The sequence below is a fragment of the Macadamia integrifolia genome, chromosome 9, assembly GCF_013358625.1.
Source record: "Macadamia integrifolia cultivar HAES 741 chromosome 9, SCU_Mint_v3, whole genome shotgun sequence".
Classification (NCBI taxonomy): Eukaryota; Viridiplantae; Streptophyta; class Magnoliopsida; order Proteales; family Proteaceae; genus Macadamia; species Macadamia integrifolia.
The window spans coordinates 9,198,279-9,221,706 of record NC_056565.1 but is presented as its reverse complement, the minus strand read 5'-3'; the positions used below and the strand labels follow the sequence as shown (position 1 = coordinate 9,221,706).

General features: G+C 38.3%; 2 protein-coding genes across 4 annotated transcripts in view; one reads left to right on the top strand and one right to left on the bottom strand.

The window, feature by feature from the left end:
- The first annotated feature begins 289 nt into the window (after window positions 1-289).
- LOC122088891 (actin) lies at window positions 290-5,192 on the top strand. 2 transcript variants are annotated; one of them, XM_042658251.1, is made up of 5 exons: window positions 290-431; window positions 3,210-3,282; window positions 3,400-3,793; window positions 4,065-4,678; window positions 4,813-5,192. In XM_042658251.1, the coding sequence occupies exons 2-5, from the start codon at window positions 3,223-3,225 to the stop codon at window positions 4,876-4,878; spliced, it is 1,134 nt and encodes a 377-aa protein (XP_042514185.1). In that variant the 5' UTR covers window positions 290-431; window positions 3,210-3,222; the 3' UTR covers window positions 4,879-5,192. The 2 variants fall into 2 exon arrangements, with proteins under 2 accessions (XP_042514185.1, XP_042514187.1); XM_042658253.1 differs by having other exon boundaries at window positions 296-431; window positions 3,213-3,282.
- Window positions 5,193-7,413: 2,221 nt separating this feature from the next.
- Window positions 7,414-23,428, bottom strand: part of LOC122088890 (callose synthase 9) — a 99,400-nt gene continuing 83,385 nt past the window's right edge. For both annotated transcript variants that reach the window (XM_042658249.1, XM_042658250.1), the window contains 12 exons: window positions 23,236-23,288; window positions 22,960-23,136; window positions 21,696-21,743; window positions 20,814-20,972; window positions 17,860-17,973; window positions 17,683-17,771; window positions 17,395-17,547; window positions 17,171-17,273; window positions 16,156-16,275; window positions 14,457-14,507; window positions 14,173-14,355; window positions 7,414-7,909 (listed from right to left, as the gene is read on the bottom strand). In XM_042658249.1, coding sequence (XP_042514183.1) covers window positions 7,673-7,909; window positions 14,173-14,355; window positions 14,457-14,507; window positions 16,156-16,275; window positions 17,171-17,273; window positions 17,395-17,547; window positions 17,683-17,771; window positions 17,860-17,973; window positions 20,814-20,972; window positions 21,696-21,743; window positions 22,960-23,136; window positions 23,236-23,288 — 1,487 coding nt within the window. In that variant the 3' untranslated portion in view covers window positions 7,414-7,672. The remainder of the gene's footprint in view (window positions 7,910-14,172; window positions 14,356-14,456; window positions 14,508-16,155; window positions 16,276-17,170; window positions 17,274-17,394; window positions 17,548-17,682; window positions 17,772-17,859; window positions 17,974-20,813; window positions 20,973-21,695; window positions 21,744-22,959; window positions 23,137-23,235; window positions 23,289-23,428) is intronic.

Here is a 23,428-nt window from a genome sequence, read left to right as displayed (position 1 = left end):
ATAAAAGAGAAGAGGTGCATTTACATGTTTACCCTCAAATAGATAGCAAGGACTTTCTTGGTGAATTATTGAAAAGTCACGGGTAGATTTGTCATATGGGAAAGAAATCCGAGACGCACGACTCGTACATGAAACCAGCTGTATTCACAGTTACTCTGATGCGTCATCGAGGCCGTAGATATGATTAGAAAAACAAACGGCAAGGGATTGGAAAGAAGTGAATTTGCGGTTCATTTAAGCAGAATTTCATTTGGGGCGGAGTTTCATTTGGACGAGTTTCCCTTTTAAACAAAGGGCGGGCAGAGAGAGAAACAGAGAAACGAGAGACATAGAGAGGGTGTAGGTGAAGGGGAGGGAGACAGAGAGAGAGAGAGAGAGAGAGAGAGAGGGTTTCGAAGGCTCTCACGAACGCGCGATCTAGGGTTTCTGAGGTAACAATAATAACGCATTTCTCATTTTAACCAGGGAGAATTTTAGTTTGTCGATCTGTAGAAGATTGTTTTACTTCGATAGTCATCATCGATCTATTGAGACGCACAATAAGGACAAGGAAATGATTTTCCTTACGTTTGTTTCTTTCCGTTTATGATTGTTCTAATTTGATTTTTTTTTGGGCTTTAATTGTAGACAAATGTGGAAGAAATTTCTCATACATTGTTCTGCCTTTTCTGTTCGTTTGAGATTTGGGATCATGAAAATCAAGAGCACTGCTTGTTTGTGATGTGATTTCCTTTTTGAGTTTTTATTTTCTTCTTATCTGTTTTGGATTGGTCATTATGCTAGATCTGCAATTGGCTGTCATTATATTATTGGGAAGAAAATTATGGTTCTTCTTATACGGAGCTGGTGTCAAATGATAATTTTTGTTTAGTGCCCTTGTTGCTTTTGAATTGCAATCGGTTTGTGATAAGGTTGGATAAATTTTGTTAATTTATCCTTTTTCTTTTAATCACATTCTCCACTAACCCCAAATGGTCTGCCCTAGGGGTGTCAATTCCTAAACCGAACCGGTAAAACCGGCCAGACCGAACCGATAACAACCCGGACCGAACCGAACCGAAGCCTTATTGGTTCGGTTCGGTTTCAAGTATTGTAACCCCAAAACCAAACCGAACCGCACCGAAAACCGGATGAACCCGAAACCAAACCGAAACCGGCTCAAAACCCAGACCAAAACCGAAACCAAACCGGTAAGAAACCGAAACACTCCAAAATTCATTAAAAAAATTAAAATTTGAATAGTTTTGTATACATTTGTATGGAAAATCGAATTCAAACTAGACCAAAAATCAAAACCAACCCGGTTACAAATCGATTTAAGAAATCGAAGTTCAACGATTTATCATTTGGTTGTTTCCTAATGGCTTCATACCGGTTTAAAAAACCGATCCAAACCGAAATGAACCTAATAAATCCAAACCGGTACCAACCCGAACCCAAACCGCACCGAAACCGACACCGGACCGAAACCGATAAATCCTTATTGGGTCGGTTTCGGTCACTTCCAAACTCACACCGAAACCGGTGGAACCGGACCGAAACCGCACCGACCCGGACCGTTGACACCCCTAGTCTGCCCGGTTGTTGTTCTTCGTCCACATTTCTGCTTGTCTATATGAAATTGTATGTTTTGTTTGTCTAAAGTCATTTTGACCATTTTGTGGGTGTTCTAGTAGTTTGTTCGTCCCATATATTAGGATTTGTTTGTGATCTTTGGGCTTCCTGACTGTGCTTATCCTCGCAATTATAGAATTACGTAATTGACCTGATCCGTTTAAATTTTCAAATAATATGGTTTCTTTTGGGAGATGGAACTGGAGATAGTAGTACCTTTCTTGAATTTAATGGTACGGGCTGTTTAGGCCTGAATTATGATGTAAATTAAACATGTTACAGATCTTGAAAATTTGATATGTTTCTGAAAACCTCACTTTCCTTCCCAAAAAATGCTGCATTCCATTTATATCCCTTCAAATTATTATTGATTTAGTTTTCAATGTTTTGTTTTACATTTTCACTCGATTTGTGTTTCTAAAACTCCTAGAAAATCTGGTGCTATTTTCTAATAGTTGTCATCGGGTATCATCTTATGCTCTTCTATGTTTTCCAGTAGTCTTGTTTGACCCGTTAATTGTCTGAAATGATTTTATTGTGGTTATTATCTTACTCTCACCATGCTTCTTGTTGGCTCTGCTTGGTTGCAAGGAAAATTAAAGGGAAGGGAAGTGAAAATTTTTAAACCTAAAAAGAAACTTTTGTAATCATTACTCAACATGATTGCATAAATTACTTACCGTTATGTAGTAATGATCCTTTTTACATATAGTTTTTATTTTACTTTTGGGATTTAGATGCAAAGTAAAGTGAAATTTAATAACCAAATAGGGAATGCTTTGTAGTTAGTGACAAAACCATGAGGGGTAATGATTACAAAAGTTTCTTTATTAAGTTTGAAAATTTCACTTTCCTTCCCTTCAATTTCCCTTACAACCAAACGGAGCCACCATAGTTTGGTGGTTCTTGCAATCTCTGATGTAAATGAATTGGATTGTATAGAATAAAATGCATATCTTGATTTTTTCCAAATGAAAGGAATTGGCCCTTTTTCAACTACTTGAATTGAAGAAGAGTTTTTGAGCAAGAAAATCATTTAAGCTCCGTTTGGTTGCAAGGGAAATAAAGGGAAAGGAAGTGAAAAATAAAATCAAATCTAAAAAAGAACCATTTGTAATCAATATCTAACATGACCGTGTTACTAATTCCAAATCATCCCAAAATTGGTTATAAAATTTTATTTTACTTTACAAACAAATCCCTTGGATTTGATAAGTAAAATAAAATTTACATCTGAAAATTATAGTTACTAGGTATGATAAGAATTTTAAGTTGGATACACAATCTTGTTAGGTAAAGATTACAACGGTTTCCTTCTTTCTTTTTTAAATCAATTTCACTTTCTTTCTTTTCCTTTTACTTGCTATCAGATGGAGCCATAGGGAGCATCTTTTGCCATCACATTTCTCTAAATGGTCAAACTAACCCATATTGCAAACATATTGAGTGCAATTCTGTTATTTCTTTTTTGTTGATTGTCTTAACTTATTTGTCATAATTTATTGTTTACCGTGTTTCATAGATAGTTTTGAGGTGACAGCTATAACATTATGTTCTGTATCATAATCTTATCAAAATTTTATGCCCTTGTTCAGTAGGCAATAAAAGATGGCAGATACTGAGGATATTCAGCCTCTTGTTTGCGACAATGGAACAGGAATGGTCAAGGTAATGAACCCAGATTTCTTGCATATTTTGGTTCTTATATTTTTCATATTTGTGCAGTTATCTTTAATGACTTTGAAACTTACATTTTGCTTCATCTGAATGTGCTTTAATAAATAGGCTGGATTTGCGGGAGATGATGCTCCAAGAGCTGTGTTCCCGAGCATTGTGGGCCGCCCACGCCATACTGGTGTGATGGTTGGTATGGGACAGAAAGATGCCTATGTTGGGGATGAGGCTCAGTCCAAGCGTGGTATTTTAACTCTGAAGTATCCAATTGAGCATGGAATTGTCAGCAATTGGGATGACATGGAGAAGATCTGGCATCACACCTTCTATAATGAGCTTCGTGTGGCCCCAGAGGAGCACCCTGTTCTCCTCACTGAAGCTCCTCTCAACCCTAAGGCCAACCGTGAGAAGATGACCCAAATAATGTTTGAAACCTTCAATGCTCCTGCCATGTATGTTGCAATACAGGCTGTTCTTTCTCTTTATGCCAGTGGCCGTACAACTGGTAGGCGCATCATCCCCTTATGGGTTAAATTTCTTCCTTAGTGTTTTCTTTTTAGTAAACTATGGATTTGATCCTTCTTTATTATATTTATTCTGGCGGAGGGGGTTGAGGAAAGCTAACAAAGACTTTGCTCTCAAACTCTACTAATGTCGATTCTTGTACTGATAATGAGGATGATCGTCTTTTGGAGGCTGTTGCTTTTTGATTTTTCAACTTTGTTCCTGATGATCTAGTGTTCACAGTTTTATTTATTATGTTGGTTGTTATGTAGGTATTGTTCTGGATTCTGGGGATGGTGTCAGCCACACAGTTCCCATCTATGAAGGCTATGCCCTACCACATGCCATCCTGCGTCTTGATCTGGCAGGTCGTGATCTCACAGATGCCCTTATGAAAATCTTAACCGAGCGTGGCTACTCTTTCACCACCACTGCAGAGCGTGAAATTGTGAGAGACATGAAAGAGAAACTTGCATACATTGCTTTGGACTATGAACAAGAACTAGAAACGGCCAAGACCAGTTCCTCTGTGGAGAAGAGCTATGAGCTACCTGATGGACAGGTGATCACAATCGGAGCTGAGCGTTTTAGATGCCCAGAGGTCCTCTTTCAACCATCCATGATTGGTATGGAGGCTGCTGGCATTCACGAGACCACTTACAATTCTATAATGAAGTGTGACGTCGATATAAGAAAGGATCTATATGGAAATATTGTCCTCAGTGGTGGCTCTACCATGTTCCCTGGCATTGCTGACAGAATGAGCAAGGAGATCACGGCGCTGGCGCCCAGTAGCATGAAAATCAAGGTGGTGGCCCCTCCTGAGAGGAAGTACAGTGTGTGGATTGGAGGCTCCATCTTGGCATCCCTCAGCACCTTCCAGCAGGTAATTTCGTTATATTTTTGCATATTTTCATGTGTGCAATCCAGCCAGTATGTTTACCTAGAGTGTGTATGTGTATGTATTTGTGTTCCCATGGAGAATGTCTTGATTGTTAGATAATTATTGTTTCTGTGTAGATGTGGATTGCTAAGGCCGAGTACGACGAATCTGGGCCATCAATCGTGCATAGGAAATGCTTCTGATTGCGAACAAGCACAGTGGAGATTAATGAAGATAAACCCCCATGTCATAGAAATGCTTCTGATCGAGCACATCTGAGAGACACTGCTTTCTTCCTACTTTCCTTCTTTCCTTCCTTCCTTCTCTCCTTCTTTCCCGTTTCTTCTCTCTTTTTCTCAATCTAAGGAACTCGAACGGGGTGAAATTTCACACCTGAAATCCAATTTTTTCATTGTTATTTCTCCTTAGAACTTGTGTATTAGTACTGCTTTGGTTTGGATTGAATCAGTGATCTGCCATTACTTCAATAGAGTTCCTCTTGATTATTTAAAACCAATAATATCTTTTCCATGTTCAATCATTTAAAATAGTCTTTGAATTCCATCTTCTCAGCAGAACTAATATTTATGGATCCCGCATCTCGTTACTCTTCCGACAAGCTCCCATCCTTTTTACAATCCAAGCATGTGGGGAAGGTAGCGAGGATTTGTAGATTTCTGAGTGGTGTTGAATCATTGTCTCACACAACTTTGTAATAGCATTAGAAAACAACCCATTGAGAGAGTCAATTGAAAGACGAAGCATGTACAAGCAATAGTAATATAAAGACGATCAATGTTTCTCTCGTTACCATGTCTCCTTGACCCACCACCTGATCTTGACTCGGTTTCTGGCCTCATCACTCATTAATCAAGGAGAGGCAAGACTTTGCAAACTGGGACTACTAGTTGGAACTACAACGCACAAGTGGTAAGCGACGTACTCTATAGGCAACTTGTCCCCCTACACTTGACCTTTTCATTGCTCTGGCACTGTGACTGGCAATGATTGACCAGCTTCTTCTTTGCTATTTATTCTCTGGACTTTCATTTGACATATTGGGTTCTTGATTCTCTAGTGTAATGTCATGGTTGCGAAAATGAGTTTACGGCTTCATGGGACTATGCTACAGTATCAAAGTTTAAATTCATCCAGTCGTAGGGGTTTGAAATATTTATTAACGGAAATTATAGTCGAATTAATCAAAGGCAGTTACGTTAACTTTCTGAGCTTCGGAAAGTGGATTCGTGATCATGCCTTGCAAGAAACAAGAAGGTCCATTCTGCAATAGCTGAAGAACCATAACGGGGAAGAAACTGAGGTGATGAGTCATGAGAGGGCCCCCCGTCGTCCATATGTTCCGTTCTAGTATTATTCGCATAAACAAGACGTCGAATCACTACACAACAATGGGATAATATCTTGCAGGTGGGGTGGGGGAGGGGAGGAATGGTACTAATACTTCAGTCATAACAACATTATGTATTTGTCGGCAAAGTATTGGTACCACAAGAAGGCCTGTCTACTTCTCTCCTGGTTTGTCCAAGTCAACCTTATAACATCACCCACAGGCCACAGCACACAGGTAACCATTCGAGGTTACACTAAGTCTATTGACTTACGTAGTAACCCACTGTAATGTTTGTTAACACTCAGGTCTCTTTGTTCTGTCATTCTCATTCGTCTCCGACCAAGCAGCATTCATGTCCGTATTAAGGCAAATAATAAGCATAGGTCGGATTCACATAAACTGTGACTGGATTTGGATATTCTAATCGTGTGTTTGTTTATATCAGCGCAGCTTGGATTCTTGTTCATGTTAATGGAACGTATAGATGATTGAACTGTGACACAATCAAGGGATCTGAATTCTAAACACAGACCCTACCACGATCAATTTGTTTCTCTTTCTCCCCCGTTTCAGTTTCGATAAAGAGATGACTATTTGATGGAAATATCAACTAGTTAGATACTTGGTAATGCAGTCCAACCGCACAAATGATTTTGCCTTAGCCAGTGAGCCAGTTTCCAAGCTTATGACCATGCAGGGTCTTGAAATGTTGACCACCTCTTTCTTCAGGACCTCAGGTGCATATGGATGTTTCAGGTCCCTTCAAATCTTTGGGGGGCTAAAACGGCTGAAATAAGACATGGAACTGGACTCCATTAATTGTTATTGAAGATCGGAACCAGTTGGGATCAACCTGAACCCTGGAAATTAGAATGAGGCAGACGCAAAGATTTCCACAAATCTGTAACTTTCTAGAGATTTTAAAGTCAAAATACTTGTCCTGCTACAAGTGGTATATTTCATTGATTAAAAGAAAGAAAAAAATAGAATATCAAAGAGCATTCATCGGCTATGCAAAGAGGCTGAAGAAATCCGCAACCATTATTCGGCAGTGTTAGTATAACAATTTTATCATAGTCAGTCCTGAAGCCGCCAGGCATATTTCCCTGGTACCCAGAAACAGTAGGAGACCTGGGGCGTCATTAAGCATCCTGAACGTCCCTTTAAATCAAACACAGCTTCAGCTTGTAGTTCCTCCAATTATGACACGAGAATCTGTTGAAGTTTCATCTTCAACCATTTTATCTCTGTGAAAAAAATTCATATCATGACCCTCATGAACAGACCCTGCAGTGGCAGGAGCCTCGTGCACTGGGTACGCCCTTTGTTATAATTTACTACATATTAACAATAGTCTTATAGTTAATGAGCAAGGCAACAAAGATAATGATAGTGAAAACTAACAGCTGATTTTATACAATACAAGAATATTTATATTAATCCAATCCTTTGGTTTTTATCTCCCCTCCCACCCCCGGCTACAATGTGTCAGCGATCCAAATTGTTACAATGTTAATCGACAAAATGCTGAACAGAGCATCCACACATGGAAATTAAACAGGAAAAAACAGAAGAGCTATGACAAGAAGTGACAACAGTTAAGGTTATAAATACATACAATGATGCTATAAGATTTGAACCTATAACTACAGCCCTGAATTGGGGTTGTCACCAGCAAGGATAAGTGAGATCTCCAACCCTCGGCTGAATGCTTGATTAAACATGAGTCGAGTCTGGAATGTTGACACGAAGGGCAACCATGAGAAGAGAGCAATGGGGATGAAAATGAGCATCCCCATTCCCGCATCATAAAGTCGTGCAATTGAACGGATTGATTTCCACAGTCCCAGCTGCTTCATCAAAGGCTTACAAGCAACAGCAATCTGAAATTTATGAACCATTTCACATTACAAGTGAGAAACAAAGATATACTAGTTGTTTAATTTGCACAACAGTTGAGAAAAGAAAATACAGTCACTAACAAGTGCAAACAGCAAGAATTGGCTAAAACTGCAGTCCACCCAAGGCTACCACGATGGGCAAGTCATATTGGCCACATGGCATCTCACAAGGAACCCAAATTTGGTGCACAGGTGGGCCCCAATCTGCCCAATTACATATCAAAATTTAAACCCAATAGACATTCCCACCAGCAGAACAGAGCCGTAAATCCAACATGTATGAGACTTCAGGAATTGATCTCTCGGAAAGAGGGGTAAGTTCTTTTGGCAGTAGGTTGGATTGCATTTGGACCATTTGGGAAATAAGGAAAAGAAAGTCTAGATGTGAGATCATTGCTTTTGCATGGAATCCCGACAATATCATCATGCTTGAAGATTCATAAAGGCATAGATCATGGAGTAGACTAAATACATGCAAATGTATTAGAATGTCTGTTGAGATTAGTGTTAAAGGGCTATAGATGGCCTCCTAGAAACAAAAAGGGAGAAAAAGAACACAAAGTTTGACTGAGTTCCAAGTTTTGAACGAGACAAATCGGTTTTGACATGGTCCAAAACGAAACCATGTGTTGAAACTGGTTTGGTCCAAGTTTCAACTAAAACATGGCAAACTGGTCAATATAAATCACGTGCTTTCTATATATTTCGACATGCTTCGACTGAGCTCATATTTCACAAGTTTTGACACTGCCAAGGGGGATTTGCAAAGTTTTTGGCCAAATCAATTGATTTATTTTCATCTTGTTGCATTGTTCTACTCATTCTTCGGTGATACGCAACTCGTGGATTGGACAGTTAAAAAGAAACCGAGGTCTCGGTTTTGGCCAGGGTTAAACCCTGAAACCTGGAAGCTTGACTTCTGCTGAGTCAACTCTGTTTGAAATGCTGAATTGTAGGATTCAATAACTCAGAGAGTGAAAATTGTTGGCACACCATGAATTGCACCGAGTGGACAACATATGGACACTTTGGGGACATTACACGATGCCAGCCTCTAGTCATTTCTGAGCCTGGTCTCTAGGTTTTTGTTGTTTGTAAACTACGTATATGTACAGATGTACCCTTTCCCCTTGTTTAATGAGATCGTTACTTTTCCATTACTTCCAAAAATGTCTAAAGAATAGTGCATAATCGGCCACACGGTTAAGAGGGCTCACAACATTTTACAGTTGACCTAATTAAGAGCAAGCCCATCCATGCAACTGTAGGTTTGACCACATCAGCTAGTGACAATGGCTCAAATCAGGTCACTGATTTTCTGAAGCTATCAAACAGATTTATGATGTTTATGCAGCTAAGCCTCACAAAAGCAGTTTCTTGCAATAATAGCATTCTCTTGGTCGTCAAGAAAAGAGAAGTCTTGCAACATTTAAAAAAATGCTGTAAATCATAGGCTCTAACCATTTTATAAACCATCTCAACATTTTTTTTTTCTTTTAATTTGTATGGAAAAGAATTAGCACTATGATCTGATTCTATGGAGTAAGCACTGCTCCACATTAGAAGCTAAGTTTTGGAAACATCCTAGGAAACCATCAAGAAGAAGGTTAGGATCATTAGTAACATATACGAGGAGGAGACCCACCAATTTTGGTCTACACAGAATACTAATCAGTCCAAGATCCACAAATGGTCTTGATTGCCTGAGTTTTTCTGACAACTACCCTAATTTCCTGAAAGCCCAACAGCTCCAATCATAAGAATGTTTATCACTCGAACTGTTTGGGTGGGCTCCATGCAATCCTAACTTTAGTTGGGCGCAAGATGGCCCAAAAATCCTGAGAGCCTGCTTGAGGTCCACCTAAAAAATTTGAGCCGGGCTATAGCTGGAAAATCCAGCCCAAGGTCAGATCGGGCTTGCTTAGAGCTAAGGCATTGGGCCAATTATATACAGGTATATAAAACTTCAAATTCAGTCTTCGACAGCTTTAAGGGGTGCAACCGTGCAAGCTGGGAATGAAAAGCCCGACCCTACTTGAGGACTGCCTGAAACTTTCAGGCTTGGGCTGGGCTAGCGTGCCAGGAAGGCTGAGGCCTCGGGCCAACTTACATAATCCAAACTTTTACATGAAATTCTGGAGTACTGTGACGGATTTGTGAACTGTAAGTGCGGAAGCAGTTTTGAATCCCCCAAGTGCTTTTCTCACTTAAGTAGCTATTTATGCAGTTTGTGCTAGTTGTTCTGATGCATATCGTAGGGAGAAAGAGAAGATTTTATGTGGTCTGATCTGGTCTGGTTCAATACTTTACCAGTTTTTTACCCAAATTCAATGTTCATGTATGAGGATTTCAGCATGTGTGGGCCCAAGCTGGTCTTGCAGTACCTATTTATTCTCTCCAATAGAGCTGGTATTTCAAGTTTCCTATGTTATAGGAAACCAACTCCAGTCCACAAACAGTCTTTGCATGAAGGTCTTCTAGTGGTGCCCAATTAAATAAAAAAGGGAAAATTTCAATCACTACCCTAAACTTATTCCCTATTTACTGAAACTCCCGTCAGAAGTCCCACCTCTGATTCCCCCCCCCCCCCCAAAAAAAAAAAGAGTTAACTCTTACCTATCCTTATCCCCTTCTGTTTTGAAATGGCCGAATTACCCCTCATTTTCACCTCTTAACCAGTTATCTGTTCTTGATTTTGTTTCTTTAGGAGTTAGATCAGTGTATGAGAAATGGCACGTGGAGATACTTTTCCTTGAAGATACTATCTAGTGGGCTCCATTGGGAGTTAGATTTAGGATCAGCAGTTTCTATTTCCGAAAACTAGGAACCTGGCCAGCAAGGCAAGACGTGGAAGAGGTCACTTTAAAATTTTTTTTATTCCTTATTTATTTATGTAATTAGGATCAGATTAATCTTCGAAAATCCTTTCCTGCGTAGAGCTTATTTCCTTAGGATACTTTCTCCTATCTAATGGAGTTTACTTTCTACTTTTTCTTTTATGTTTGTAATTGAGTTTAAGACAAGTCCACATATATGTAAGGCTGTTAGCAACCCAGACATGATGGAAAGTAAGTTTTGGCTTCAGTTTTTTTGGTGCAATGGTGATGCTGTCCCTTAGGAGTGTGGTGATTCCAATAAGACCATACTGTGGTGACTCAGCAGGTTAGGCTTGGGGGTGATTCCATTCCTGTAAGCCTTTGGTGGTGAATCCATGGTCAATATCCTTTATTACTTCTTCAAATTTCAACAAATAAAAAGGATAAAAAGGGTTGGAAGGGGAAAAAAAAATCTATAATTGAATTATGTTTTCTCATATTGCGATCTTGTTGTGGTTGGTCTCTAGCTGGCCTTACTAGTTTGAGATTGCTTTTGCATTATACTTGGGCCAAGGTTCAAAATATAGGGTTTCGATCCTTGGGGAGACCGAAATTTCGGTCTTCGAGAAAACCAAGGAAGTTTTCCCAGTTTAGTGGAAACTTTGGTTTCGACCACCAAAATGTGTTTTTTTTTTTTGCCTGATTTTTTTTTTACGTCCTATTTTGAACATTTCTAACCCGTTCACATAATTAGTTTCATGGAAAAAACACCTAAAGTAATACTTGTGGTGTTGACCAAAGTTTGCTAATCTACGTTGAGTCGTTGACTGAAACTATACTACATAAGTACATGTATAAGTAACTGACTAAAAGTGTAAAATACATGATTAAAAGTTTAAAACAAACAAAATTTAAAGTAAAGGATCCAAAATAAATAATAACATTACATAATTGTGTGTTATCTCTCAAGTCTCAAGTCTCAAGTCTCAACACTCAAAAGTTAAAACCCAATAGTCAACTCCAAGTAGTGTCCAAGTATATTCCATAAAAAAATGATTTTTGGTGAAGATGAGATTAACCTTTTTGGTCCAAGTTCCCTTTCGTAGGTAGATTTGCTATGAATGTGCAAGATCCAAGCTTATAATGAAGATTGGATTGCACAAAGGCAAAATCTCGAGTGTTTTCCCAAGTTTCCCACTTCACAGAGAAGAAATATGGGGAGCGGGTCGAAATTTTGAAATCAGAAGGCTTGGTTTCCCATTTAAGAAGGTTTCATAAAGGTTGGTTCAACCCACAGGTCCACTCGAAAATTTCGGTCGAAATGTGATTTTGGTCGATCCTGGTCTAAACCAATGACTTATAAAGTCACATGGTATTTGATATCAAAGACCTAGAGTATCGGTCGATCTAGAATGAGCCGAGTTTGGACAGGCTCTAAGGTTGGCATAACTTGGTCTGTCCTCAGGCCAATCGGGATGGGCCTTGGCTTAACATTTGAGACGCAAGGCTAGGCCTAAGATTCCAATTAGTGCTCCCGATTTGCATCCCTACCTACTCTCATATGCAACCATAGTTGTCAAGGAGTTGCCTAGGCGTCCAGGCAGTTTTCTTGGGGTCTAGGTGACTGTTGCCTTAGTGCAATGTGCCTTGAAATGGCATTGAACTAGGTTTGGCACTTATTTATGCCAAATAATATCTCAAGTAATGAAACAATAATTAAGCTATTATTCACAAATAAACAAACACCTCCCATTTGAATCTAATAAAAATATTCCAAAAATCAAATTTCAAAAGGATAAAAAGTCAACCCCCTAGTTCAAGAACAAACACTGGATTTTTAGTTGTAGGGGCAAATTTTCAACTTTCAAATGTTGGGGTTTTTTCAAATATAAAATTCCATAAATTTTATCATGGTAAAAGATTGCTAAGAACCAAAAGTGCAGTGCATAATCTTTTGTCTTGAAGTCCATAGCTTTATTTTCATCCAAGCTATTTTTTAATAGCATTTACACACCTTAAAAGAAGTTTGAGCAGAACGTAACTTTGTCAATATAACTCAGATTTAAGTAATCTTAAATTTGTTGGAAGGCTTGTTTTGTGTTTTACCTAATTAAAAAAAAGGTGTAAATATAAAATCATTTGACTAGTCAAACTAATTAGAGAGCAAGAACAATACTTTAAATGCTGATTTTTGATGACTTGACATGACTTATCGATGATTTTTTTTTCTTGATGTGGATTAATGATTGTTTTTTATGAGTTGATGTGGCTTAATGTTTATTTTTGATGATATACAGTTTCTATAGCATACTAAATAATGTTAGAAAATAAGGGAAATAAAAAATAACAATTAGGCATCTTGGCAGCGCCTAGGCGGGCGCCTTGTCACCCCTCCACCACCTTGGTTCGCCTTGTTGCCTTGACAAAGCCAAAATTTTCTCAGGACTACATTATGGGCTGCCCAGACTAGTCCATAAATGAAAGAAAATCATCCACAAGATGGAAAGCAATTTGCAGTAGACATTACAATCATTCAAACCAAATTGAAGGATCTGATGTATTATGACTTAGAGGATCCATTGTCTAATTGAATCTTTGGGATTTCTCTTAAACGCATTTTGTGTCATAGAGTGCAAACAGGTTTCAAGAAAAGGAGTTCAAATTCTTCCACTGTTATCAAAGAGAGAGAACAAAATTAAAGGATATAAAAGGAATCATTGAATAAAGCTTATACTTAAGTCTCCCACCGAATGATACCTGTACCTTTATTAACCTAAAGAACTCCTGTGGCACACACAGCATGGATATTGCAATGGGCTTCTTAGGTTTCACAGATACAACTATATTTTTTGTTTATATTTCCTCTATGAACACATGCCCAATATTTGGAAATGCAATTCCATCTATGAGCTGGAAAGTGATGGCCCGCCAATCAAGCGATGCCCCCTTTTTTTGTACTTGGAGTTCTTCATTTCATGTAGGAAGCTCACTAATGCATTCTATTGTGGCCAAGGGTTTTATTTATTGGGAATCAGAAGGGGATGCAATAATCTTAGAAGTATAGGTTCCTGGAAATCTTAATCTATACTGCGTCTATGTATCATTATTGATGCATATTGATCAAATTAGCCTAGGAACTAGGAATCCGATAGATCTGATACATAGACACATCCATTCCTGATACCCCACTCAAACCCATTTAATAGGTTCCACTTATTAAAATATTATTTATCACTTTGATTGTCTTGCATAAGATATCAATTGACAAGGCCATATGCACTTCAAAAGATGTCCTATTTTATTTTTCTTATAACATGGGAGAAATCATTCATCTTAGAAATAGCTACCTGTATAAGAGATGTAGAGGAAAAGCAACAAGGGAACCACACACACACACACACACACAAAAAAAAGGCCTGGAGAACTCACAGAAAGGATTCCCCACCCAGTGGGTACAAATGCTAGGATGGACGCAAATATATCTGGAAAAGACAGCTTTGTAAATATAACTGCAGCTGCCAACCCGGCAAGTGCTAGCATGAAGGAGAGGCTCTGGATAAAGCGTAAAAGAAGCTGGAAATTGACCGATATCTTTTGGCTGAAGGTAAACACCTGATGCCCACAGCACAAAGCACGAATGTCACTAAAATCCAGAACAAACATCTTTGCTAGGGTATGGAATTTTTTTATTGGTTTCACAGTTCTGTACACACCTTAAAAAGAATTATCACCACAGCCAGCACAGCCCATGATATGCCATAAACCTGCAAGTACAGAATTTTTTTTGTTAAGTCTGGCTGCCTGCAGAGTTCTATTTCATGTTACACTATTTCAGCAAAATTAGAAGGGCAAAGAGTTCCCACTTTCTACACCCATCATAAGAACTTTATCCCATATGTCTATCACAAGGAATAATGGCCACATGCAGCTTTGGTCAAAAGAGTAAGAAAATTTAGTGGAGATATTTTCCATAACATGACCTAGTCATGTGAGACCCAATTTGATTTCTCCAAATGTCAAAAGTTTTGTGTCTGATTTCTCCTCATGCCATAACAGCAGTTTTGGAATAGTTCAAAAAAGTCAATTCTTTGGAGAACTGTCAGAACAGCAGGACCATTCAAAAAATAAGGGGAAAAACCATTACATGGTGATTCATTAGGTTGAGGCCGCCTGTCCAAGTGGTTTCACATCTATCCAACAGCCAGAATGCCCAATCAGCTAGGCCATAGGGCAGTAAACTAGTGTGTGCTTGGGAATAGGTTCCCACAATGGGTGTGTAGGCGCCTTTTTCGTTCTTAATTTTGAGTACAGAATATGATAATAATAAATATACTCCTTGCTAGATCAGGATAGAGGTGAGATGTCAAGGGAGCTAGGTGGGCAGAAACCACTATGACATGCGATACAATGATTGCAGTGAATGATGTGAAGGCTGGTAAAACATCATCTTCCACCTATAAACTTTATTTGACGGCTACATTATTTATGTATACTGCAGTAATTCTTAGTCTCTAATAGTGTAACTTGATACAACCAATTAATGCCTCACAAGTCACAACTGCTATTTATAAACTATGTCCGATGGGTTTTTTTTATAGGTTGCGCAATTAGTCTATGTTTCAAACTTTCAATGAGGTTCTGTGAGTCTACATGCCGGCCCAGTGGGCCACAAAGAAGAGGGACATCAATTACAGAAGTATTTACAAAAAAAGGCCACTCAATTAACTCTTGAATTCCACTGAATCATGTAAGAAACCTGTCAAAGGCTTATATAGATCTAGCAACCAAAACTTAGAAGCCACACAGGTGCCTACAATGATCCAATTTTCCCATTTGATCACAAGGTATTTATGTAATCTATAAGCAAAATAATTATTCCGTAACTGAGGGGTATTTACGTGGGATATCAAAGAACTTTAATCTAAAAATAGTAATAACGTAACCTTTTTATGAGAATTGATAGAACTCATATTGTATGCAAAATGCTAATTTATGACATGGTACAAGAAAAAAGAAAAGTTAAAGTCGCATCAGTGTTTGCATGGAATCACAATCCAACATGTGCTTGACAAAGGTAATTATTTGGAAGAAACATGCAAGATACAGCATACAGGTCAAAATAGGTCCCCCAAATTATATAATAAAGAAGTTTGTTTTTGAGCTCTACTTGAAAACACATTGCACTGTTTGGTTTTTCATTTTTAAGGCACAATAGCACAGAAAAAAAAAAAAAAAAATCCAAGAATTGCAAGGGCATACAGTTTAATTCCAATGATTAATATATGTATGAATGGGGTAGAATTGATCATTGATCACTCTATCATAATACAGTCTTGACCAGAGACCCAATGAGAAAAGTAATTTGAAGAACGTTATACACTTTGAAAGACCATGAAAGGATGGTGTTTCTACCGTCAAGGAGGTATCTGATCCCGATGCATGCAGCTTGTAAACAATGCCATACTGAAAAATGAAAAATCTCAAGCTCAATATAATCTCCATTATCCTCCCCTCCAGCGTCCGGATATGTGACTGCACATCATATCAAGTACCATTAAAATTGAATACTTGTAGAAACACTAAAAAGTGCCAAAATATCACAAATAAACAATATTAACTTGGTCATGAGCTGCTACTCGAAAAAAAGGATTTCATCTTGATTGTTAAAACCAAAATTTAACGAAAAGCATTTGAAGGGCTGAATATCTTATATTGTTAATGTAAAGAAATCTAAAGTAATCTACTAAAGTATTCATATATTTCCTTCAAGGACTGTAGTAAAGGCTTTCATGGGGGTTTCAGTTTGTGAAGTGTATGACTATCATAAAGATCACAGACTGTTAAAAAAAACCTTAGTGGTGTGATCAGGGCAGCAGGCTTCCATGGAAAACAAGCTTTCAACTGTTACAGAGGATGGATTTATTTTAACATAAGGTGTATGGCATTACATAGATTATAGCTATATTTCAGATTGGTTGGTAGTACAATTGCACCATACACCCTACAACTCTAGCTTCTATGTCAATGTAATAATGAGATATCTAACAATAGTTAAATAAATGGGAAGACTTTTTTCTACTTTAGTAACTTAACAGTAGAAGAAGATGAAACAATTTACTCCCCCCCTCTCTCTCTGAAGGGGAAGGGAGGAGCAAACAAGAAGTGAATGCTTATTGTGCTTTACACCAAATGTTCCATAAGAATGGAGCCCCAAGGTTCCTAGGGGGCCTTCTTTATCTACTCAGAAGGATAACATTTCGATGTTCTCACATTTGACAGATTATCTTTCTTCTTCCTGGGTCATACTACACTTTGCAACACAAATATACAACATTGTTTGGTAACACATAGAATATTGAACTACATAAAAGTCCCTTATCAGTAAAAGTATACAGGGGAAAGGAAAAAAAAGCGGAATACAGCATACCAGTTCCTCATCCCACCAAGCTTCCCAGCTTTCCTCTCCCTTGACTCCAATACCACCTCTATAGAATAGCCAGTTTGTCCAGTCTTTGAAATCCTCCACTGTCCTGAACAGCATGGGCACTCGTTAACCCCCACTTGCATTCCAACGCAAGCGAATGAATTCAACCCCCCCAGCCCTCCCCCACCCCACCCCCCCCCCAAAAAAAAAAAAAAAAAAAAACTTACTTTTGCCACTCAAAACCAGATGGATTGAACAGATAGGGAGCAAAAAGCCAAGAAAATGCCATGAACCAACTGCTGATAGTGAGAAGGATGTACGCCAGGCCTTTGTTATATCCATATCCAAGGTATACAACCAACAAAAGCACAACCTCTAATCTACAAAAATTAGAATAATAAATATTATAAAAAGTACTCTATCACCTCCACTTGAATCCATGGAAAATACGAAACAAAAGTAGCTGTAGCTCTAGTACATGCACTAATGGATTGGGGTGAGAAGAGGCTACAAACCCTTTAACAAAATGGCTACGAGAGTAAAGCCTGTAATTCTCTGAAAATTTTATATGGCGGACCACAAACCCTCTACCTGTTGCTTGGTACTGTTGAGAAATAAAAAAGAAAAAGAGTTAAATGTCAGTTTTCTTCCTTTATAATTACAATAATCTAGGAATGGGTAGGAAAACTTGCCCTTGCACCACCATGGAGAATAGTTCGACCAAAATAATGAGTTCTTGTGCCAAGAGAAAAAGTGAAAAAGACGGAACAAAGTTGAAGCTGCATTGTAATAAAGCCAACAACAGCCTGCAGTACCAATGAGATGAAAAATTAGCTGGCATAGTAAAAGTTTACAGGGTAATATAACATTAGTAAAACTTCTTGATCGAAGAGGTCATAGCAATATATTCCAACAAACAGTCATATAACAAGATCTGGAGACACAGAGGAGTCATGAAGAAAGTAAAATGCTACCAATGCAAAATTGGACTTCCCAAAGCAATTAATCTCAATGAATGATGCTAAAAGAACTCCAAGTAACGCACAATTAATGTGGTTCAAAATCATCGAAGGCTCAACCATGTCATTGCAAAGGGATCAACAAAGAAAATAATTAGCCAGGCATTAAAAGATAGAAAATGATATAAAGTAAATTACTATCCAATGCTTGCCTGATTAAGAAATTATTTCCACTTATTTAATGCACAAACAGCATCTAAGAGCTGGGCTATGCAATTCTCATAAATTGGCATCTACCAGGTCAGTGGCTGATGCAATTAGCTTACATGCATTAGGACCATGTTTACTCTAATGTCCTGAGTTGTTAGTTTGATCCTTTATAAACACCAATGCTTTCTAAAGTAAGACATTCTTCAGTAGTGATAAACTCAAAAGCCAAAAGTTTTGTAATCAAGAAGTCAAGGATCCACGATCAAAGTCATCAAGATTTTATCTACCAGCAGACTGGTTACATTGCCTGAACCTGCCCAGAGAGGAAATTGGGTAACCCGTATGTAGGACCTCTCACATCAGCACAACCTCAAGCAGCCACTCATCCAGCTCTAGCACAACAGGGAGCTAGACCACGGGAGAGTATTTTCCATAACCACAGAGGATGCCGAGTCTTCACTTGGGGTTGTCACAGGCATGGTTCAAAGTATCTCCGATATCGATATGATACCCTCTGATACGTATCTTAAATTTAGCCGACCGATACGACAACCAATACCGATACTTTTAATCTTTGATCTTTCGCATATCTTAGCGTATCTCCGATACGATACGATACCCTCTGATACGTATCTTAAATTTAGCCGATTGATACGGCAATCGATATCGATACTTTAATCCTTCATAGGTACATTATTGATCTCTACGACACCTGCATATGTATTGTTTGAAACGAGTGCATCACATTCATTTGTATCTCCATCATTTATTGCCAAGATGGGGTATTAAGCCACATAATTTTGACACACAAATTAGTAGTTAGCACACCTACAGGGAGTGAAGTAGGACTGGATGAGGTGTATAAGCCATGTCTTGTTCAAGTCTGTGGATGACACATGATTGCCCACCTAATAAGTTAGATATGCATGACTTCGACGTCGTCTTAGGCATGTTGAGTCTTTACCAGGGAGTGAAGTAGGATTGATGAATATGATATACTCGTATCGAACAATACATATGTAGGTGTCATAGAGATCAATAGTGTAACTGCCTACAAAGCATGTATGTTATGTGATGAGAAGAGCATTGTGTTCAAACCTCGAGATGCGGGTGAATTTGTTCTCAAGGGAAACAAGGTGAAGAAGTCAAAGAAACTGGTCATATCTGCACTTCAGGTGAAGAAGTTGTTGGATCAAGGGTGTGAAGCATACTTGGCAGCTGTTGTGGACAACTGGACACAACCAAGAAAAGTAAGTCTTTAAAGAAAATAGTGAAGGATTATCCAGATGTACTTCCCGAAGACTTAGTTGGGGTGCCTCCAGATCGGGAACAGACTTTATCATTGACTTAGCTCCTAAGGCAGCACCTGTATCTAAAGCTCTATATAGGATGACACTATCAAAGTTGAAAGAGCAGTTGCAAAACTTGTTGAACAAAGGTTTTATTCGACCAAGTGTGTCACCATGAGGTAAAAAATACACTTTCCATCAACATATTAGTTAATTATGTACTCTAAATATTAGTTAATTAATGCTGAGGTACGTTTTGATCATGGCTTAGATGCATTATTTACTTGTTTTACTATCATATTATATCTTGCTCTAGCAATATTTCATAAAATCACTAGAACAGTTCGACGTTGCTGCCAAACAAGGGTGCAACTCTAAAACACCGCCACATTTTAATATTTTTGCAAATTTAAGTTCTAAGCATGTTTATTAACCTTCAAACAAGCTCCCCACCAAGTTTCAGGTCATATTATGGCCGTTTGACCAACGAAACAGTCAACTGAGTAAAAAAAAAAAAAGTCACCCAACTCGCCGAGATCTCGTCGAGATTTCGGTGGTTCTGAAACCATTGAAACACCGAAACGAAACGAGATTTCGAACCTTGATCAAAACCACTAGCAAATTATTGTTGCTGCCGAAGCAAGTTACCCACGTGTTGTATCACAAATGGTGCCCATCTCATAGCTTCCTTCTTTGGTGTTGAAAATAGCGATCTGGGTCAAAATTGATCCATTTTGATCGAAACCATACATTTTATACAAAGGGTTTGTACCGTTTTGAAACCCAAATAAAAGTTTGAAAATTTTCCGACAATGCGATATTTTGACCGAAACTTGGTAAGACCCAGGTATTGCACCTGGTTTTGTTTTGACTTTTGTCGATACCGAAAAATTTAGAAAACTTTCAGTCATTTCGACTGAAATTTCGAACATTGCATATGAGAGTTAAGCGAGCCCTCTCAGTTGGGATCTTATGTACCAAATTAATTTGATCAAGGGATTTCACAATATATATTGCTTGTATGCCGGTGTGCGCATGCCTGTTCATTTGTACATTTCTGTGTATGTGTGTGTGTCTGCATATGTTACTGGCAGTAACATAAGAAATGTAATTGGAAACTTTATGATCAAGCAATATCAGCAAATATATAATACAACCAAGTTTTAGTGTACTAGGAAAAATATATACCCTTAGAAAACCCTGTTCCAAGATGACACCCAGAATCATTGGCACAGCGGTGAAGACTCCAATTTGGAAGAGGAACTGTGTATTAAGAGCAGCACTTAGGGCAGTATTCTGTGTTATGTTAGCCCTAACATCGATCTCTTCACCAATTCCAGACAGTGCCTAAAAGATGTCAGTTACAAATGACGTTAAGAGGGGAAAAAAAATCCAAGTTCCAAGAAATACCAAAAATGATGCTTTAATAACATGTGAGCAAAGTGGTCACAGGTTTGAGTCAGGAAATCAAGTCATCACGAGTTCGAGTCAGGAATATGCCTCTCCACGAACCAGGGGAAAGGCTGTGTACATTATGACCCTCCCCAGACCCCACAGCGGTGGGAGCCTTGTGCACTGTGACTCGGACACACAGAAAAAAACTAGCGATACGGAAGCCCCCTTCCCATATTGCCACCCGAAAATAAAAAGTGACAGATAATTGGAGGGGAGCAGAGAAGGGTGCATCTAGTTGCTGTACTTAAACATGCATTAACTTAAAACCACATAAATCTCTTGGTAGCAAGAGAAGCATGACAACGACATAAAAAACCAAAAGGTAAAGGATATCCATATAGACTAGAAATAACAAGGTATATAGGTCAAAACATAGATATCTGTGAAGTTTTCCATGTACAAAAATAATAAAATGCTTGACAGATTGATAAAATATAGGAACTTCTAGTAATCAGGAAGAAAGAGGTTTTGTTAAGGGCAAAAAGTACTCACCAAAAGGAAAGAAAAGAAAGGCCTTACTAATAAGGCCAACTAAAGATGCTGAGATTTTAGTAGTTATACCAAAAAAATAAAAAAAGGGTTCCTCATACATGGAGAGATGAAATTCTAACGTACCAGATATGCTTTCCCATATAGGAAAACGTAAACAGTCAACACCGTAAGCTGCAAAAACAATTAAAAAGATTATTCACACATGGAACAAAAATATAGCGATCATTCTTCTATAATGCATTTGGTATGCATGAACTGTCACATGAAGTACTCTTGCGTGAAAAGGAAAAAGCACAATATGGCATGTCTGTGTTCTCTGGTGGCTAGTGAGTCTGTGGTCCATCTGTAATGTGAACACAACAGAAGTTTGTGGTCTGAACAGCCAGGGCTTCCAACTTCTTTATAAGCTGGCAAGATGCATCATATAACGCTCAAAATATTCTGAGCCTGTACGAAGGCATAGATCCTAACCTCTGACAGACGAATCAAGGCAGCATTCATCGGACTAGGAGAGTCAATGCAGCATTCATCATAAAAGCCCTATTCTGTTCATTTAAAACTGCACATGCTAGGCTATGGGCCTCCAATTTGGCCTGGGTTGGGCTCGGATTAGTATTAGAGCTTCAATCTAGTCAGCCACTGGATTTTCATTGTTCCATTAATGAAAAATGCAAGTAGAAGTTGATCTCTGTGGGAAATTAAGAGAGTGATTTGGCTTCGACTCGTGTTAAAGATATTTACTATTGCTTCAAGAGGAATAATTTAATGGTCAATTAATACACTGTTTATTATTTTCTAACTCCATTCTTCAGTAAAGTATTATCTGATTTGAATGTCCTCATTCTGTCACTCTTTGTAAATGCAATATGTTTTGGGATATTGAAAGGAATGCCAGATTGTGACAGGAGCAGAATCTTTACATATTTATTTCATTGTACTTTTTGTGTACTTTAAGGATTCAGAGGCTGTCAAAGTTGGTTCTTTTACTGCAGCAGGTTTCCTTTTTTCACGGGAAATGTCTATAATTTTGTGAGATTTCTTTAATTTCTTTTGATCTTCAAACATGATAACTACTCTTGATCTTTAATTAGGTACAGTAGAAGACAACCTCATTATGAATCATACCCTGTTCCTACTTTCTAGTTTAGTGCCATGTCACCCTCTAATTGACCAGACCACACATGGGCACTAAGAAGATGAGGACAAATGGGTGAGGGTTTGGACAGTCCAATACAGAACTGAGCCCAAAAATAAAAATGAAAGAATTACCCAAGATGATTTTTTTTTGGGGCGAGGGGGGTGGGGTGGGTAGAACAAAAATATATATCTAAAACCAAAAATAACCAAACGGACAACCTAGAGTTTCCAGCAATAGTAAGTTGCATACCATAGTACAGAAATAGAACCCAACAGTGGTAAAATAGAATGACAGCATACGGAAGAAATCAAAAAGCTGCCCAAGTCTGTAAATGTCCCTGCTAAGGACTTGTTCGCCATTGCCACCAGCTACTTTTCCTTCAAACAAAGCAATTTGATTGAGCCCAACATCTCGTCCTTTCCCGACCTGTAAGATTAAAATATGTTGATGCCTCTTCATCACCACAAAAATAAAATAAAATAATAATAAAAAAAGTAAGTTTTAGCTCAGTATGCATTATTTAACCTGTATGTACTCATGATGAGTTATATTGCCTTGGCGTAAAGTTGTATTGAAGCCTGCATGTTCATCATAAACCAGAGACACAAGAAACAAAATTAAAGCATTTCTTCATTAGCTACAAAGTATTGCAAGCCACTTAGGTTTTCGCAGATTGAAGTTAATGGAAACACTGAACCAGAGGAAAGCAATAGGACCA

Coding starts and splice junctions, on each gene's coding strand:
- LOC122088891 (XM_042658251.1), top strand. CDS start 3,223: ATGGCAGATACTGAGGATATTCAGCCTCTTGTTTGCGACAATGGAACA. Junction 3,283..3,399: donor ATGGAACAGGAATGGTCAAG/GTAATGAACCCA, acceptor TTTAATAAATAG/GCTGGATTTGCGGGAGATGA. Junction 3,794..4,064: donor TGCCAGTGGCCGTACAACTG/GTAGGCGCATCA, acceptor GTTGTTATGTAG/GTATTGTTCTGGATTCTGGG.